Below are 17958 nucleotides of genomic sequence, written 5' to 3'. Positions count from 1 at the left end.
AAGTGGTCTATTCTTTGTTTCTCCTGACAGATGAAAATAGATGTTTAAAAGCAAATGCCAAATCATGTGGAGAGTGTATACAAGCAGGGCCCAATTGTGGATGGTGCACCAATTCAGTAAGTAAGATTGTTCAGGTCTTCCCATCTATTCTCTAGTCATATAGTGTTGCCCAAAACGGTATCCTTGGGAAGTGCTCGATGTGACTTTTCACTTCCTCATTGTTGACTGAATAAGCGTCAGCTCTGTGTAATCCTGTGTGATGCTCTGAAGCTGTGCTGCCCAGCACAGGGCATGCTAGGCATATGTGGTGATGTTGAGCACCTGAGATATGGGTGGTCCAAACTGAGAATTGCCGTCAGCCTTAAATACATACCAGAGATTGAAGACTTAGCATTTCAACGTTAATGATTTTTGAAATCACTGACATTTTGTATATATTATTAATTTCCCGTTTCTTTTTTTTCTTCCTCTCAGCGTGGCTACTAGACAATTTAAAAATACATACGTAGCTCACCTTTGTAGCGTGCATTGTTTCTATTGGACAGCTTCCCAAAAACCTCTAGCCATTTCATTGGACTGTTTTAGATTTTTCCCTTTTTTTATGATGGGAGAGGTATACATTAACCTGCCTAATTGTGTTTTAATTAAACTAATATACACTTGATTTGCATCCTAATCAAAGCCCATTGAGGTTAGGCTTTAAATTTTATTCACTCTTGTCATCTCTGTACGTTGCTCAACATGGTACCTTCCACAGAGCTTACTGAATATTGAATGGATGAATGAATGAACAGATGAATGCTAAGTTGGTACTGGAGGTAACGGGAAGTCATTTTGAGGGTATATAATTTATTTACAGAGTGAATAATATCAGAAGGTCAAAGGCTTATTGTTTGTTTTTACTCAGGCGGTTGACCCCGCAGTCAAGTGCCTGTTTTGTGGGCGTTACTGGTCAAATGTCAGATATTTCGTATGATTTGACCTATGAAAGACAAAATGAGAAGTTTTCGTTTTGTTATTTTAAAAATTTTCTACTGGCACCTTCTGTCCTTCTAAAAACGGTATTCTGGAATTAAATTGGAGACAGTGAAGGAAATAGGGAGTGCCTTGAGTTTGTCTCGGACTGGGCTTACTTCGCTGAAACGCTTGGTTTTCTTACCTGGAAAATGAGCATGATCTGCCTCCTTTATCTCTGTTCTTACGAGAATCAAATGAACTTAAGGCAGTTTCACTTAGAAGATTATGATAGTGGTACGTGCTGTTCTCAAAAGCAGCGTCCATTTTCTGAGGGTTATAGTTTATCTGGGGTTTAGGGTTATCCTAGCCAAACTGTTCTTTCAGTAATTTAGCCATCTTTATGGCATAATTCTTAAACTATTACAGGTATTTGGGGATATCTTCAGTGAAATTTTACTTGACTGTTGTGATCTTGGTTTCCTGGATTGGCTGATATTTGGAAGCGGATCCTGCACTGGGCCCCTGTGCTCTGGCAGCATTTTAGGTTTGACCACACATAAAAGTTGTGCAGCTTTGAACCGTTGGGCCCATGGTTCTCCCTTCCAGTTTTTCTAAGTACAGAAAGGCTCTCATTTAGTACTATGTTTCCTTTAAAAGATAACTGATCAAAACCATTTTGTAATCTTTGTATATAAATACCTTACTTTATTCAGCACCATGAAATTGGTAGATAATAAACAACCATACAAAACATAGAGTGGCCCCAAATGAAAGGCATTTCCTCATTTCCCCAATGTCAAGATTTTAAAAAAGATTTTTGGCCAACTAAATACAAATTTTTAGGGGTATATGTGAAAAAGTTAAATGTCTATTAGGAGTACACATTTTAAAATGATACACACACACATACATGGATACACCGTCATTGTTCCCCTTCCTCACATTTATGAAAAACATATTTAGAACCTTTACATGCATCTTAACAGCAGTGTTTTTGCTTTCACTTAGTCATCTGATAAAAAGAGCACAGTTTAAAATCACGTCACTAGTGGAAATTTTACCCCGTGCCACAAGTACCATTCACACACCATTACAACGTTTTTTATTTTAAAAAAAATTCACCCTGTATATATTTTTGACCCTGTCGTATAATCACTTACTATGTTTTTTTAAAAAAATAAGTTCTAAAAGGCTTGACTACAATAATAGCCAATACCTAAAGTATTTTTAAAGCTCCAAGAGTACTTACTAAATCTGTGGTAAATGTCTTGTTCTCCTTCTTAAGAAAGGTTTTAGGGTGACATGTTTTCCCTATACACTGAGTTGTTCAAAATATCATGAAGGATGCTGCTACATAATATGAGAGACTCTAAGAATTTCTCTAAGGGAAATTTTGGAAAAAATATTTGTCTGATATTTGGTTATATATATTATTAGTGGCTCTTAACCATGCTAAGTAAGTAATTTCACAAAAGAAATTTGAGTAGATACTCTGAATTTGAACATGAAACGGTTAAAATGTACACTTAGGTCAGTCCTCTAAGTGTTACTAAAGTAATACGGTACTAGTAATACATTAGCAGTAACGGTGTTACTTTCAAGGAAAAATTTTTGTTTATCTGTTTTGTTTATTATGGTTTGGATGAAGGGAGCATTTTGTTTAAAAACCAGAAATGAAATACATTAGATGTGTTACCTGATTTTTGCAATTTAATTAGTTATTTGCAGTTACGATTATGTAAAAGGTTTGACCACTATACTTTTTATTTATACCTATATTTTACACGTCACTTAGACATTTTTACAAGAAGGAATGCCTACTTCTGCTCGATGTGATGATTTAGAAGCCTTAAAAAAGAAGGGCTGTCATCCAGATGACATCGAAAATCCCAGAGGCTCCAAAGATATAAAGAAAAATAAAAATGTCACCAACCGTAGCAAAGGAACAGCAGAGAAGCTGCAGCCAGAAGATATTACTCAGATCCAACCCCAGCAGTTGGTTTTGCAGTTACGATCAGGTACAGAAATCTGCTTCTATGAATGCCTTTGTGTCTACTTGAGCTTTTTGACAACTTTATGTAAGTTTCTGTTGAGGGTTCATTTTCACATGTGGACTGACACTCAAACAGAAATGTTGAATACATTAACTTTTAGATATTTTTGGAGGTGTAACAATTTGTAAGACACATGTACCTGAAGTAAATGTTACCTGTGTCTAATGTAAATTCTGTTAAAGATTCAGAAAGTATTAGATTTAATGTGTTTTTAAAGATAAAAATGTCCATCTTCTGGTATAATTACATAATATAAAGACAACATTTTAATCTATTTTTTCCTTTGTTTTTGTTCAGTATTGATAAAATATTAAGGTTTTCATAAGAATCTGGAGCAGTCCTGCATCTGGGAAAAAGAAAGAAGAAACAAGCCCCCTTTCTCCTCTTCTAGTTTCCCACCCCTTCCTCTCAGAGGACTGTCCCGTGCCTGCCTGCCTCCCCACCGCCCCTTCCCCTTCTGCTCTGTCTTCAGCCTGGTGCCAGCAGCCTTCCACTTCTAGAGCTGCTCTGGCAAAGCTCTGCTGGCACCTGGAACCACCAGGCCTGGTGGACCCTCGTCAGGCCTTTTTTTTTTTTAACCTTCTTGTCCAAGCGATGCCTTCGAGCTTCTTGAAATGCTCCCCTTGCGGCTTCTGTGATAACATTCCTACTTTTCTTCTTATCTCTTAACAGTGCTTTCCAGTCTCCTTTCTGTGTCTTTTTTCTTCCTTCCTCTTTGTAGTCCACTTAATTGTTGGTTTTCCTCTCATGGCTTTAAAGCCACTTGTGGGCTGTAACGCAGACTTTTAAGCTCCAAACCCAGTTATCCAGCTGTCAACTAGAAGTCTATATAGAGAAAATCTGCAAGTTAAAAATTTAATGACTTTTCACCCAGACCTCTTGCTTCTCGTGTATTTTCTGAGTGGATTATATCTCACGCCTCTGGTACATCTCTTCTCCTTCCTCATTGTTTCAGATCCTTATCATCTTTTTGTTAGATTTTTGCTATAGTTTCTTAACAAGTTTCTTTGTCTCTATAATCATCTTTAAAACTATTCTTCAGGTTTTCTACAGTGAAAATCAGGTTATGTTATTCACTGCATATAGTGCATCCCATTAAACAAAGAAGAGTCTTCACTTTATAACGTTAGTCTCTAGAAAGTCTGGTGTACCCTGGGGTGTATCTGCCTCACCCACCCAGTCTAGTTTACGTTGTTCTGGCTGTCTGTTTTCTTCTGTCATAGTTACCAACCCACTGTTTGCCTGTCTTGCCTGCTGTGGATGGGGAATGCTGTCTTTTTCACCATCCCCGGGGCCTGGCATTTTAAGTATTTGTGATTGAAATGAGTACACTTCCATTTATTCAGTTACCTGTGGAATGCCCAGGTTTTTGTAAAAACTATGTCGATAATACAGTTTATAGTGTTACCTTATCGATCGAATTTACTTGGTTTTGCTCGTTCGCTTGTTGATTGCTGGCAAGCTAATTTTCTTCTCTAATCTCTGTTTAATTAGGGGAGCCACAGACATTTACATTAAAATTCAAGCGAGCTGAAGACTATCCCATCGATCTCTACTACCTTATGGACCTCTCCTACTCTATGAAAGACGACTTGGAGAATGTGAAAAGTCTTGGAACTGATTTGATGAATGAAATGAGAAGGATTACTTCAGACTTCCGAATTGGTAGGAATTTTGAGAAAATTAATAGTTTTCATTTGTATAAATACTGGCAGTTTTGTTCTTCACCACATGCATGTGAGATAAATAGGCCAGGTTTTAGTCTTTTCTTTTTGAGAGAACTGATATTCCTGTCACACGTCTAATAATTTTTCCGCCTCCTTGTTCCTCTATTACTGTAGGCGATCATGTTATTTGACACACCTTACACCACATGGGTAATAAAATGCTTGCATGTTTTCACAGGAATTTATGCATTGGTTTGTTGATATATTTTATAAACATGTTGATTACAGTTTTTTTTATTACTAGTTAGTATGACCACACCTGCCTATACAGCCTTAATCTCACATCAGACCTGGATTTTTCATACAGTGATCTCCTTTCCAAACCTAATTATCAAAACCCTTATTATTTCTTATTAAAGAAAAAGATTGACTTACAGGCGGTAATGTACTTGATTTTTTTCATGCAGTTTATCCATCCGTCCATCCATCTACCCTCCATCTGTCATCACTGTGTGTGCATTTTCCTTCACAGGGTTTGGCTCATTTGTGGAGAAAACCGTGATGCCTTACATTAGCACAACACCAGCTAAACTCAGGAACCCTTGCACAAGTGAACAGAACTGCACCAGCCCATTTAGCTATAAAAATGTGCTCAGCCTTACTGATAAAGGGGAGGTATTTAATGAACTTGTTGGTAAACAGCGCATATCTGGAAATTTGGATTCTCCAGAAGGTGGCTTTGATGCAATCATGCAAGTTGCAGTTTGTGGAGTGAGTGCATTCATTTTCTACAAAAGGATATTATTTGTATGCATTTTGAGTGTGATTTTGCTGTCAGAAGAAATTACCTTAATTACTGTAGCATACTTGACTAATCCCTAAGTTCCCTCCAACTACAAATGCTTTATAAAAGCATAGTTAATCGTTATGCCCCTATCTAAACCAGGCAGTTAGTTCATTTACACAGGGTTCTAAAAGCCAGGATGCTCACCACTTGAAACAGTGGGGCAGTTTAGCTTCAGCTGGTGCTCTAGGTGTTTAGAAGAGGCCCAGGAACCCTAGCTTTCCGGCTTCGTGCCTGAGATGGAGTTGGGGTTATCTGGGACGTCTCCAGGAGCATTAAAAGTGCTCAAATGGACTGTGTCTCAGACACCATTTTCCTCTGGTCAGTTTTCTTCTGCTTATCATCTTTGAGAGTTATCTTCCCCATGTCTTAGTCATTCAAACAGAAAGAACTTTTTAAGTCTTAGTTTGAAAGCTATATGAGAACAGGTATTTTGAGAAGTCATATAATTGTAATTTTAATTGCAAGATTTTCAGTAGTAGTAAGCTGATCTCCATTGGACTAGTGGTTAGAATTTTATGACCCATTTACCAGGTGATGATTTTGAGGTGACCTTTTAATGGTTCAGCTGAAGCTGAAACTAGAAAACATTGTGAGGTAGATAAAGTTTAAGTACCTGTCTCATTGCCCCCCCCCCCGCTCCTTTTTCCCTAGAGTACCCCTATGCTCTAGAAGACCTTCCTTGATTCCAGATGCTTCTTAATGGTTATTTTCCAACCAATTTTTAATGTGTAACTTGATACCCAAGATGATAATATGGTATGGTGTTTAAGAGAACAGTCCTTAGACTGTTAGGAAATGGCTTCAGATGTTCCCATCACTGCTCATCTACTAGGCAATTTCCTTGCCATTCTAGAGGACTGTTTCCTTCTCCTTAAGGGATAATAACAGATAAACCTCATAGGGTTGTTATGAAGTTTAAATACGGTAATCCATATACAGTGCCACTAAGCCCCCAGCAAATACTATTAGATTATCGTTACTCTTGATCTCTCACTGGGGTAGTTGCAATTTAAGGATAGTCTCTGCTTTTAAAGGGGAAGAGAGTGATATTCCAGGTAGTGCCCAGCCTGATGCTTGTTTTCTTTCCAGCCATTCATTTGTGATCCTGTTAGCAGCTCACTGTGGAGAGAGCATTCTCTGGGCTGCCTCTACCTGTGCCTTAGCCTTGGGATTAAAACAAACCATAGCATCTGTGGCCACTACTCTCGGTTTTCCTCATGCTGACTGAAAGTAACTGTTCCACTTCTCTACATGAAAAAGAGACAGACATTCCACTTGGACTGCCGGCATTAATAAACTTAATTCCTGCCTTCAAGGATTTTATAGTCTTATGAGGATATATACAGATATAATTGAGTATTTAGACAGATGTGATTATAAAATTACCATATTAGAGGATTTTACTGCTACTTTAAATTCTTTGCTGAATAAGGTGGAAAATAAAATAAATGAATAAATAAGCAGTACTGATGGGTTAGAATGGGTGGAATTAAGCAGGGCAAGTCTTTGGAGAAGGTACTTTTTTCTGTAATTAAAAAAGGAAGGCCTAATGTGGTGGCTGATAAAGGAAGTATATGCTACGGAAGGTGGAGCAAGGATGGATGGGAATGAGACAGTGATATTTGGGCCAAGATGGATGTGGGCTGAGACATTTGCATTTACTCATTAAGCACCTACTATGTGCCAAGCACTGTGCTGCCCGCTGAAGATAAGATGAAGCACAAAACCTGATGGTGTCCCTGCCCTGCCCAGAGCGAGTGTACTTTCTAATGGGGAGAGAGACATGGACTTTAAAAGATACAGTTTTTAAAAAAGAGCTGAGAGAGGTGGACAGCCAGGCAGGGTGGAGTTCTACAGTGGGGTGGGGAGTTTTATTCAGTGGTCTCTGTGCCCTCACCCGCAAGGATATTGGCATCGTGAAAAGAGAAGGTACGGAATTAGGTTGAGATATAGTGGTAGCCTACATAAAGATGAAAAGATTTATGCTGAATTGTGGGTAGTATTTTAAAATTGAAATCCTTTTCTTTTTGAGTCTTTGATTGGCTGGAGGAATGTGACACGGCTGCTGGTGTTTTCCACGGATGCTGGGTTTCACTTTGCTGGAGATGGGAAACTTGGTGGCATTGTTTTACCAAATGATGGACAGTGTCACCTGGAAAATGATGTGTACACAATGAGCCATTATTATGTAAGTGCTTAGCTCCTTACGTATTGAATGGATGCAGGTTGAGCTTAGTGTCTAATGCTAAGAGTGTTGTGGGTGACTGGCTTGTGGGTTCGTCAGGGTTTGGGGTTTTGTTATTTTGGTAAGTTGGGCCCTGACCTAATGTGCAGGAAAGCTCGTGCTGCTGTTTTGAGGCTCTGGCTTTGTGCTTGCTTCCTTCCCTGTAGATGAGGGCCCGGGGGTGAAGGGAGCTGCTGACTCCCGACTCTGCGCCTCAGCCCAGAGCTCTGTCTCCTCTCACTCGCGTACGTCAAGGGGTAGCAAGCTTGATATTATGTCTAATCAAATCATTTGTATAGTCTTAACACTCCTTGTCTTATTTATACATGATTTAAGAAAGCAGGCACCCTGCCTCTGCTGAAAATAAAGATTGGCAAATTATTCAAGGTCTGGAAGAAATCTAAACCTTGCTGAATCTTGGTCTTTTTCTTAAGTGATACGTAGATAATATAACCTTTAATTACTGGCAGTTCTTTACTTTCATTGTTCTGACATTTAATATACACAGATAATCTTGCTCTTTAAAGTCTTTTTATTATGGAAATTTAAAATTTACATACAAAGATAGAAGAGGATTAGAAACCCACTAGACAGCACCCACTTCAGCAATAATTTGTGTTGTTTCAAGCAGTCTTTTGTAAGTAATCCAGTTGATATCTGCAAATCATTATTTTCAGCAAGTATTGAAAACCTGGAGTAGATTGGATGTAATTACATACTAAATTTTATTACTTAATTTCTTAGGATTATCCTTCTATTGCTCACCTTGTCCAAAAACTAAGTGAAAATAACATTCAGACGATTTTTGCAGTTACTGAAGAATTTCAGCCCGTTTACAAGGTAAATATATACATGTGAGATCAAAAGAGGAACACATTTCTAGACCCTTTCTGTTTAGTCATTAGAGGCAAAATGATATGTCTGAATTGAAATGCGGGAAAATGTCACCAGCTAAAAAAAAAAGTGGTGTATATTAATTTTAGTTACATTGTAAAGCTAGTTGTTTTTAGGTCTGACTCCTTAAGTTTATTTAGGAAATGTATCGAGAACTGTTATTTAAAAATAAATAGTAAGTACTCAGTAGATGCTAATTAGTTGAATGAGTAGTACTTGTATTTTATGTTTTATCTTTTAATTGCAGGAACTGAAAAATTTGATCCCTAAGTCAGCAGTAGGAACATTATCTGCAAATTCTAGCAATGTAATTCAGTTGATCATCGATGCATACAATGTGAGTGCATTTTAAATAAGATCTGTTTTGGGCAATACTCTGTGGAGAATACTTTTCTCAAAAAAAGTAAAACTCCTTTCATACACAATTCAGCAAGCCCCAGAAGACAACATAAAACTTAAATTGTGCATCTGGAGGAAAAACTCATATTCTCTTACAAATACATAATTATCTGCAGAGCAAAATGTCACAAAGGCATGTGGGGAAAATTTCTAAATTCTGTTTTAATGTTGTTAAGTAATAGGTCTCCTTGTTGGAAAGCAAGTGTGAAACAACTTATATTTAGATTTATAGGATGACCTCAGTCTTCTTTTTCCACCCCTTCTTTTTATAGATTCATCTATTTTGATGAATTGTGCCAGAAAAGCTTTTTTTTTTTTTTTGCTACTTCTTCTCTTGACATATATTCAGGGTATATAGTTCTCTGTTTTCAAGAGGTACACACAGTCATATATGCATGTACCATAAAGTATATATGAATGTATTTACATATATTTGACTTACCATTTTAATAAGATTTATAAGATTTTTTTTCCCCCCAGATTGGAAGGAAGTTGAAATTAAAGAGGAATTTTCTCCATCTTGAGCTTTAGTTCAGAGTACTTTAGTGATACTCATTCACCATTGGTCAATAACTGTTGTAAGTCGTCTGGAGGCCTTTGTAATATAACAGTAACCATCCTGTACTGTGTACACCACTCCAGCCTTTTGATGGGTTGAATTTTAGATATTTTCTACCTCATGCTAGGGGTTCCCAGAATTTTTTGGAAAGACCCTACTCGAAGAGAGAGGTTTTTACAGAGATTTTCTAGATTCTGGTTGTTCCCTGTCTCTCCCATAGCTGTTTTGTTCTCTGTCTTTACAGCATATCTTAATGCTTTCCTAACTCCATCCATGCAGGAGTGTGACCAGGAGAGAGCTTGCTGCTGCAGCCTTCTCCATTGGTCCTGAGCAATCTGCTGTTCTAAAAACGCAGTGCCTTGAATCCTCCCACTTCGGGTTTTCTTTTTTTGGGGGGTGAGGGCGCAGGGCTGCAACTGCGCCTCAGCAGATTTGTTCCCAGACAGTGTAGTAGATCATTTACTTTAGTCCCTAGTGAGCTGGAAGTTGGTAGGGTCAGAGGAGAGCTGTGTTGCCACTGGGGGAGGAAAGTGTTCTGAGTTCTTAGGACTCCTCATAATTAATATCAGCCCTCTGTGCTGTATCATCATTAAAATTTCAAACTCAGTAATTAAACCATAAATACTTTTTTCAGTCATGTACATTATTTTGAAGAATTGATCCTTATTAATTAGAGCCCATTTCTCTGGGTTTTGTGTTTTCTGGTCACTCAAGATTTGGCTTCAGATATTTTATTTAAATGATACTGTTTCTTAACAGTTCATTTTACCCATTGGATTTATGCATTCAACTTATTTTATAGTAGCATTTGTTTGCCTTTCCTCTGTTTAATAGTCTTTCTTTTAGTCCTTGTCTTCAGAAGTCATTTTGGAAAACAGCAAATTACCAGAAGGAGTAACAATAAATTACAAGTCTTACTGCAAGAATGGGGTGAATGGAACAGGGGAAAATGGGAGAAAATGCTCTAATATTTCCATTGGGGATGAGGTATGTTACATAAACGTTTTCTGAAGAAAAGAAAAAACTGCTTGTTTACAGGCAATGTAGTTTATAATTTGAGAAACAGTTAAAGAAATATAATTTGGAGTGGCTTTTTGCAATTTTTTTAGTAGATTTAAATTGCTTAGTTGTTAACTTATCTTCTTGTTTTCCCTTAAGGTTCAATTTGAAATCAGCGTAACTTCAAATAAATGTCCAAATAAGAATTCTGAAACCATTAAAATTAAGCCTCTGGGCTTCACTGAAGAAGTAGAGATTATTCTTCAGTTCATCTGTGAATGTGAATGCCAGAGTGAAGGCATCCCTAGCAGTCCCAAGTGCCATGATGGCAATGGGACCTTTGAGTGTGGAGCCTGCAGGTGAGCTGGGGCTGTGGAGAGTGACGGGGTGCGGGGGGACTGCGGCTGGGACGGCTGCAGGGGCAGGCTCTGTTTGGGCGTCCAGAGAGATTCTGTCTATTGGAGCAAATAAATGATTGTTCCAGCCACTGTTGCTCACCACAAGATCAATTTGATGATCTTGTGTGTGCTATTTATGGAAAGCTCTTCCCTGCCTTTTTTTTTTCTTAGGCAGACTGTCCTTTACTGTAAAATAAAAGCTTTTATAGCCATCTAAGATGTATATTTAACAAATGGTTAAGGTAGCATTTGGGTTTTCCTCTCATCATAGCAGTCTGAATTCTCTAGAGCTAAATAAGCTTATATAAAATAATAGTGATTGTATCTGGGAAATGGAATTAGGAAGCAGTAAAGGATGTTCACTGTGTATTACATGTACTTCTGAATCGCTGGAATAGTTTTTAAAAAACCAATATACTTTGTAAAATTGAAAAGAAAACAGTATTCTCAGAACATAGAATCTACTACTAACAAAACTATAGTCAGATTATTTTAAATTTTATTTTCATACTGTGATTACTTTTTAATTAAAAATTAAAATTGAATGTACTCTGAATAATCTTTCTCCTTAAAAGAATAGGAGGAGGGAAGAATATTTTAAAAGAATAGGAGGAGGGAAGAATATTTTGATGCAGATGTCAGCCCCAAATGACTATGCTTTGAAGCGTTTTTAATCATGAGAAAAATAGATGGCTGTATTTTGCCATCAGTTATTAGCTTTCTATTGTAAATAACAATTAAAATGTTACATTTTTAAATTTTCCATGTCATACATATCCTGACTAAATTGTGTAGATCCATTTTTAGTAAAATATTACTTAACTGAAAGATCATCTTGAAAATGCTTTGCCTTCCTTCTTTTTGCGTATTTACCAGATACAGAACTAGTGTCTTCAGTGCCTGAACACTAGGTGTTCTAAAAATATGCAGTGTGGCTGAAAAGTCTGGATCCATAGGATAAATTTATTTTTAAACAGTATGTTAGTTATATTTTCAAATGATAGGCTCAGTATGTTTTTCTTCAACTTCCATGCACCTTTTGGGGTGTGTTTATTAGATTAACAATTGGACGGTTGCTTCACCTATAATAGCAAATGTAATAAATAGCATATCATTTGAAAACATAGCACTTTTAAAAGTAAGTTTATCCTATGTTTCTAAATGTCTTGTTCACCTGTTCATTGCTAGATTGTATTTTCATCTTGATCAAAATGGTCACTTTCCTGAAGAGGGCTTTTTTTCCTGGGCCCCTGTGTAGATTCCATATGGATTTGAATGGCTCTGTGTGTGTGCATAGGTACACTTTTGTGCACGTCTGTGACGTGTGGCATGACATGTAATAAAATTGTAGTTTGAAGATAATGTTCATAGTCTTACTTCCTCTCCCAGTCTTTCTCACAGCATGATTTGTTACTTTCACTTATTTTTATTTTATGTGATTGAAATTTTGGACTCTGTTTAGGTGCAACGAGGGACGTGTTGGGAGACATTGTGAATGTAGCACAGATGAGGTGAACAGTGAAGATATGGACGCTTACTGCAGGAAAGAGAACAGTTCAGAAATATGTAGCAACAACGGAGAATGTGTCTGTGGACAGTGTGTGTGTCGGAAGAGGGATAATACAAACGAAATTTATTCTGGCAAATTCTGCGAGTGTGATAATTTCAACTGTGATAGATCCAATGGCTTAATTTGTGGAGGTGAGAAGGGGTCTGAAAATGGTTATAAAATGTGGTCCTATCTAATACAATAAAAAATCCTGAGAGTTTGCTTAGTGGATAAATAGAAAAAGGGCAGCATTGAGGGTCACTCCATCCCACAGACAGCCTTTCTTACATGTTATTGCTTGTTTTCCCTTTTCGGTCAATGCTCTGATTTTACATTTTTACCATTGTTATGAGAAATGATATTTTTTATTGGCAGGAAATGGTGTCTGCAAGTGTCGTGTGTGTGAATGCAACCCTAACTACACTGGCAGTGCCTGTGACTGTTCTCTGGACACTACCTCCTGCACGGCTGTGAATGGGCAGATCTGCAATGGCCGGGGCATCTGTGAGTGTGGCGCCTGTAAGTGTACAGATCCCAAGTTCCAAGGGCCGACCTGTGAGATGTGCCAGACGTGCCTTGGAGTCTGTGCTGAGCATAAGTGAGTATTTCCGAATTGCTTGAAATGGGTGAGAACTCGCTGTCTGTTGGCCTCTGTATCAGCACACAATACAGAGAACAGCGCTAACATCAGGTTACGCTGTAAATAAACTGTCACATTGAAGCCCAGTTTTTAAATCTTAAAAATTATTTCTCAGTAGCTGGTGTTTGTCACATGATACTGAAATGTGTCGTACGAGAGTGATGGTACAATTATTTCAATCTGAGTTTGCTATGTAAGTGAATCCATGTGGTAACCTTTGTTAAATTAGCATTACCAATTGCTTAATTAACTATCTTTTGACTAAACTAAATAAAATTGAGTTTTGTCCCTTGAAGAAAGGACTACTATTGTACCAGCAACACGTTTCAAAAGTTATTTTGGCTTTAAATTGTGTATTAAATATCTGATAGGGCTAGTTTTATTTTCCTACTCTTATTTCTTTTGGAGGATTTTAGTTTGAGCTGTAATAAATCTATAATATCACTTGGGAAACTAGCATCTTTATGTTTAGTTTCCCCATCCAGAAATATGGTTCTTCATTTATTTATATCTTCTTCTATTGCTCTTGGCTTAATGTGGTTAAATTTTGAGTCTAGCACACAAAATAATCTTTAAGCAAATATTATTTTAAATAATAAATGTACTCATTTGCATTTTAACAGGGAATGTGTTCAGTGCCGAGCCTTCAACAAAGGAGAAAAGAAAGACACGTGTGCTCAGGAATGTTCACATTTCAACATTACCAAGGTTGAAAATCGGGACAGGTTGCCCCAGCCAGGCCAGGTGGATCCCCTGTCCCATTGTAAGGAGAAGGACGTTGACGATTGCTGGTTCTACTTCACATATTCAGTGAATGGGAACAATGAGGCCACTGTTCATGTTGTAGAGACTCCAGGTAGAAATCTGATCATTTCAAAATTCTTTGCATTTTCTTTTATGTCTTTTTACTGCTTAGGGCTATTGGCAGTTGCCCTAATATCTAGGAACAGCTGCCAGCTGGACTATTATATGTCCAAGTTGGGACACTTTTAACCTCTTAAAGCTTAAACTAGTATTTAATTAATAAATAAGGGAAAGAGAAAGCAGGTTTTAAGTTTTCTGGATGGAGAGTCCGAGGAGTAAACGTAGTAGCCCACACAGAGCCCTCAGCACGGCGCCTGGCAGTAGTAGGCTCTCGGTAAGAGCACCATCATTATTAATGATATTTAAATATGAGTTGATTTTAGGCTTGGACACTGGGAAAGATAATTTGTTAAAGGATGTTATACAGCGTGAATTTGTTCAGCTTCTCAAAAGATGAAACATTTTTATCTTGGTTTTTCTGGGAGCTTTTAATATACTTTGGAATTTTCTACATTTGTGGTCAGATTTTTATGGGAATGTAAGTTTTAATTTCTCCTGGATAAATATTAGGAATGGATTTTGGAGGCATATAGTTAACTTCAGAAGAAACAGCCAAACTGTTTTTTTTGAAGTCTCTATTGTTTTGCATATGTATTTTTCAAATATTGTCTCACAGTCTGTGCCTCCTTGTCTTTTCATTTTCTTAAGTGTTTTCTGAAGACCAGAAGCTTAAATTTTGATGAACTACGATTTACCAGGTTTTTCTTTTATAGATCTTGCTCTTTACTATTATGTCTTAGAACTCTTTGCCTAATTCAAGTTCATAAGGATTTTTCTCCTGTGTTTTCTTCTAAAAGTTTTATAGTTCTGGTTTTCCATTTAGGTCCGTAACCCACTGTGAGCTGATCTTAGTATGTGGAGTGGGGTCCAGTTTTTTATATGTAGATTTCCAGTCGTTCTTGCACCATTTGTTGAAAAGGTTGACCTTTCTCCACCTTGGTTGAAATGAGATGACCTTATATATGTGGGCCTGTTCCTGACTCTTGATTGTTTTCCATTAATCCAGGCATCTGTCCTTTAGCCAATACCACACTGTCTCAGTTAGTGTTGCTTCATAGCTAGTTGTGAAATCTGGTAATACAAGTTGTCCAACTTTGTTCTTTTCTGAAAGTGCTTTTGAAACACTTTCCTAGTTCTCCTACTTCTTTGTAAATTTTAGAATAAACTTGCTTGATATCTACACGTCCTGCCAGGATTTTGATTGGGATAGCATTGAGTTTATAGATCAAATTGGGGGAGGGACTTCCCTGGTGGTGCAGTGGTTAAGAATCCGCCTGCCAGTGCAGGGGTCATGGGTTTGAGCCCTGGTCCAGGAAGACCCCACATGCTGCAGAGTGACTAAGCCCGTGCGCCACAACTACTGAGCCTGCGCTCTAGAGCCCTTGTGCCACAACTACTGAGCCCTCGTGCCACAACTACTGAGCCTGCGCGCCTAGAGCCCATGCTCCACAACAAGAGAAGCCAGTGCAGTGAGAAGCCCGTGCACTGCAACGAAGAGTAGCCCCTGCCCGTCGCAACTAGAGAAAGCCCACGCGCAGCAACGAAGACCCAATGCAGCCAAAAATAAAAATAAATTAATTATTTAAAAAAAATTGGGGGAGAATTGACATTTTAACAATGTTGAGTCTTCTAATCCATGAACATGGACTCTCTCTCCATTTATTCAGGTCTTTTTTCCATCAGTGTTTAATAATTTTTAGCATGTAAATCTTGCACATATTTTCTTAGATTTATACATAGGTATATCATGATTTTTGGTGCTATTGTAGAAAATACCATTTTCTAAATTTCAATTTCCAAATTGTAGAAATCAATTTCTATATAATACATAGAAATACATGACTTTTCTTTATTGATCATGTACACTGGGGTCTTGTAAACCTGTGTTACTTCTAGTATCTTTTTTATAGCTTCTTTGGGATAGTGTACATTCACTTACCTTGGGATTTTAATTCCTGTGTGTTTTTTTATGAGACTGCCCAGCTCTTTGTAATTTTGGCTGTACCTTCACATTCTAATCCCTTATGTGCTCATCCTTTGCTTCTTACTTTACAGAGTGCCCCACTGGTCCAGACATTATCCCAATTGTAGCAGGTGTGGTTGCTGGAATTGTTCTTATTGGCCTTGCATTGCTGCTGATTTGGAAGCTTTTAATGATCATTCATGACAGAAGGGAATTTGCCAAATTTGAAAAGGAAAAAATGAATGCCAAATGGGACACGGTAAGTTGGAAATCATGTAAAAAGCAGGGTGATTCATAAAGCAAATGTAACACTTCTAAGACTTATTAGCTCTAAAGCTGATTATTAAAGTCCTTTAAATATTTTATTCCCCCCAAAATTTATTATTCAGAAAACTTGCATTTAGTGAAAAATAGAAAACATCTTAAGTATATCCTATTAAAACAATTAAGAATGTTTCTTCTGGTTACTGTGGTCATTGTTTTTATTTCCTTAATAATTTTAATCTTAAATCTGCTCTTCTGCCTTTTTTTTCTCGTGTAAAATAGAATCCTAAGTAATAGCAAGCTATTCAGTAGAAAGCTTTTTCTGTTTTTCTTTTCCCCCAACAAAGAAACCTAAGTAGAACGCAGCCAGACTCAAAAGGCTACATACTGTATGACTCCACTTATATGACAGTCTGGAAAAGGTAAAACCCTAGAGGCAGGAATGAGATCCAGTGGTTTGCAGGGGCTGGAGCTGGGGGAAGGGGCCCGAGGGATCGTGGGATGCTCTTCATTGTGGGTGTGTTTATACATTTGAGAATTCATGGAACTGTGTACTTAAAAAGGGTATTTTTATTCTCTGCGATTTTACAACTTAATAAACCTGGCTTTATAAAAATTTAGAAGCTGCAAGTGATGAAAGTTGACGCCAGCAGTTAGTGCTTTGAAGCGTGGGGTGGGAGGCCGAGGTGGCCAAGCGTTGGCCTTCGTGTATTCATCTTTTGATACAAGAAAGCAGTGACAATCTTCAGTATTGTTAAATTGTAAATGAGTTTTAGTTATTTGCATTTTACTACAATTTGCTTGGGTTTTTTAAAAAAATAATTTTGGAAGTGTAAAAATAGTAAAAATTCTCTTTTATAGTGTTTAAACACTATACATGTCAGCTTTTTTCTGATGAAGTCATTAGAAACTATTTCTTTTACTTTAGCAAGAAAATCCGATTTACAAGAGTCCTATTAATAATTTCAAGAATCCAAACTATGGACGTAAAGCTGGTCTCTAAGTTGCCGTTCGTATTTTCTTTCATTTTCTGTCTTTGCATGTGAAATTTATCCTTTCTACTGCACTGTGTGCCCTTTATCACTATTGCTGCCTTTTTTTTTTTTTAAGTCTGGCTTTATTTATATGGCTATACTATGGCTTTTCTTTTTGTGTGTTAATACAGTTAATGTTTAGAGGGGCTTTGGATTAAGCTTTATGGTATAGAAGCAGCAGCTGTGTTGTAGTGAAAAGAGAATGTGCTTTGTGATCAGAGAGACCTGGGTTGAATCCCAGCTCTTCCACTTAGTAAGTAGAATGGCATTGGGTCACTTCCCAGAGCTTTAACATGGAGTCAGTAGTGATATTGTTTGGTGTGGTTGTTCTTGGCTAATGACTGTAGTGTATGATAGCAGCCTGTCAGTTATAATCCTTACTAGAGTCCTTTGCTTTAGGTAGTATTATTATCCTTATAATAATATAACAAATCATTATATGTAAGTTTTAGGGTGAAACAATGAAAAGTGAACATGAAAACTAAAGTTCAAAATAGAATAAATGTAACCTGGTATAACATTTGTATAATATATAACTACAGTGTCATCGTTATTGATTCTAGAAATATTTTGAAAATCTTTAGTTCTTGACTGTAACTTAAAATTACTTTAAAAATCAGAACCTTTTATTATTATATTTATAAAC

General features: G+C 37.3%; 1 protein-coding gene across 2 annotated transcripts in view; it reads left to right on the top strand.

The window, feature by feature from the left end:
- ITGB1 (integrin subunit beta 1) overlaps positions 1-17958 on the top strand; it is a 43249-nt gene that overhangs the window by 19661 nt on the left and 5630 nt on the right. For both annotated transcript variants that reach the window (XM_030837109.3, XM_030837111.3), the window contains exons 3-15: positions 31-116; positions 2753-2975; positions 4506-4676; positions 5211-5449; positions 7558-7713; positions 8494-8589; positions 8891-8980; positions 10448-10588; positions 10760-10959; positions 12461-12699; positions 12923-13145; positions 13811-14043; positions 16107-16273. In XM_030837109.3, coding sequence (XP_030692969.1) covers positions 31-116; positions 2753-2975; positions 4506-4676; positions 5211-5449; positions 7558-7713; positions 8494-8589; positions 8891-8980; positions 10448-10588; positions 10760-10959; positions 12461-12699; positions 12923-13145; positions 13811-14043; positions 16107-16273 — 2264 coding nt within the window. The remainder of the gene's footprint in view (positions 1-30; positions 117-2752; positions 2976-4505; positions 4677-5210; positions 5450-7557; positions 7714-8493; positions 8590-8890; positions 8981-10447; positions 10589-10759; positions 10960-12460; positions 12700-12922; positions 13146-13810; positions 14044-16106; positions 16274-17958) is intronic.

This window comes from Globicephala melas, chromosome 2, assembly GCF_963455315.2.
Source record: "Globicephala melas chromosome 2, mGloMel1.2, whole genome shotgun sequence".
Taxonomy (NCBI): Eukaryota; Metazoa; Chordata; class Mammalia; order Artiodactyla; family Delphinidae; genus Globicephala; species Globicephala melas.
The sequence above is the reverse complement of the archived record's forward strand: the minus strand, read 5'-3'. Positions and strand labels throughout refer to the sequence as shown.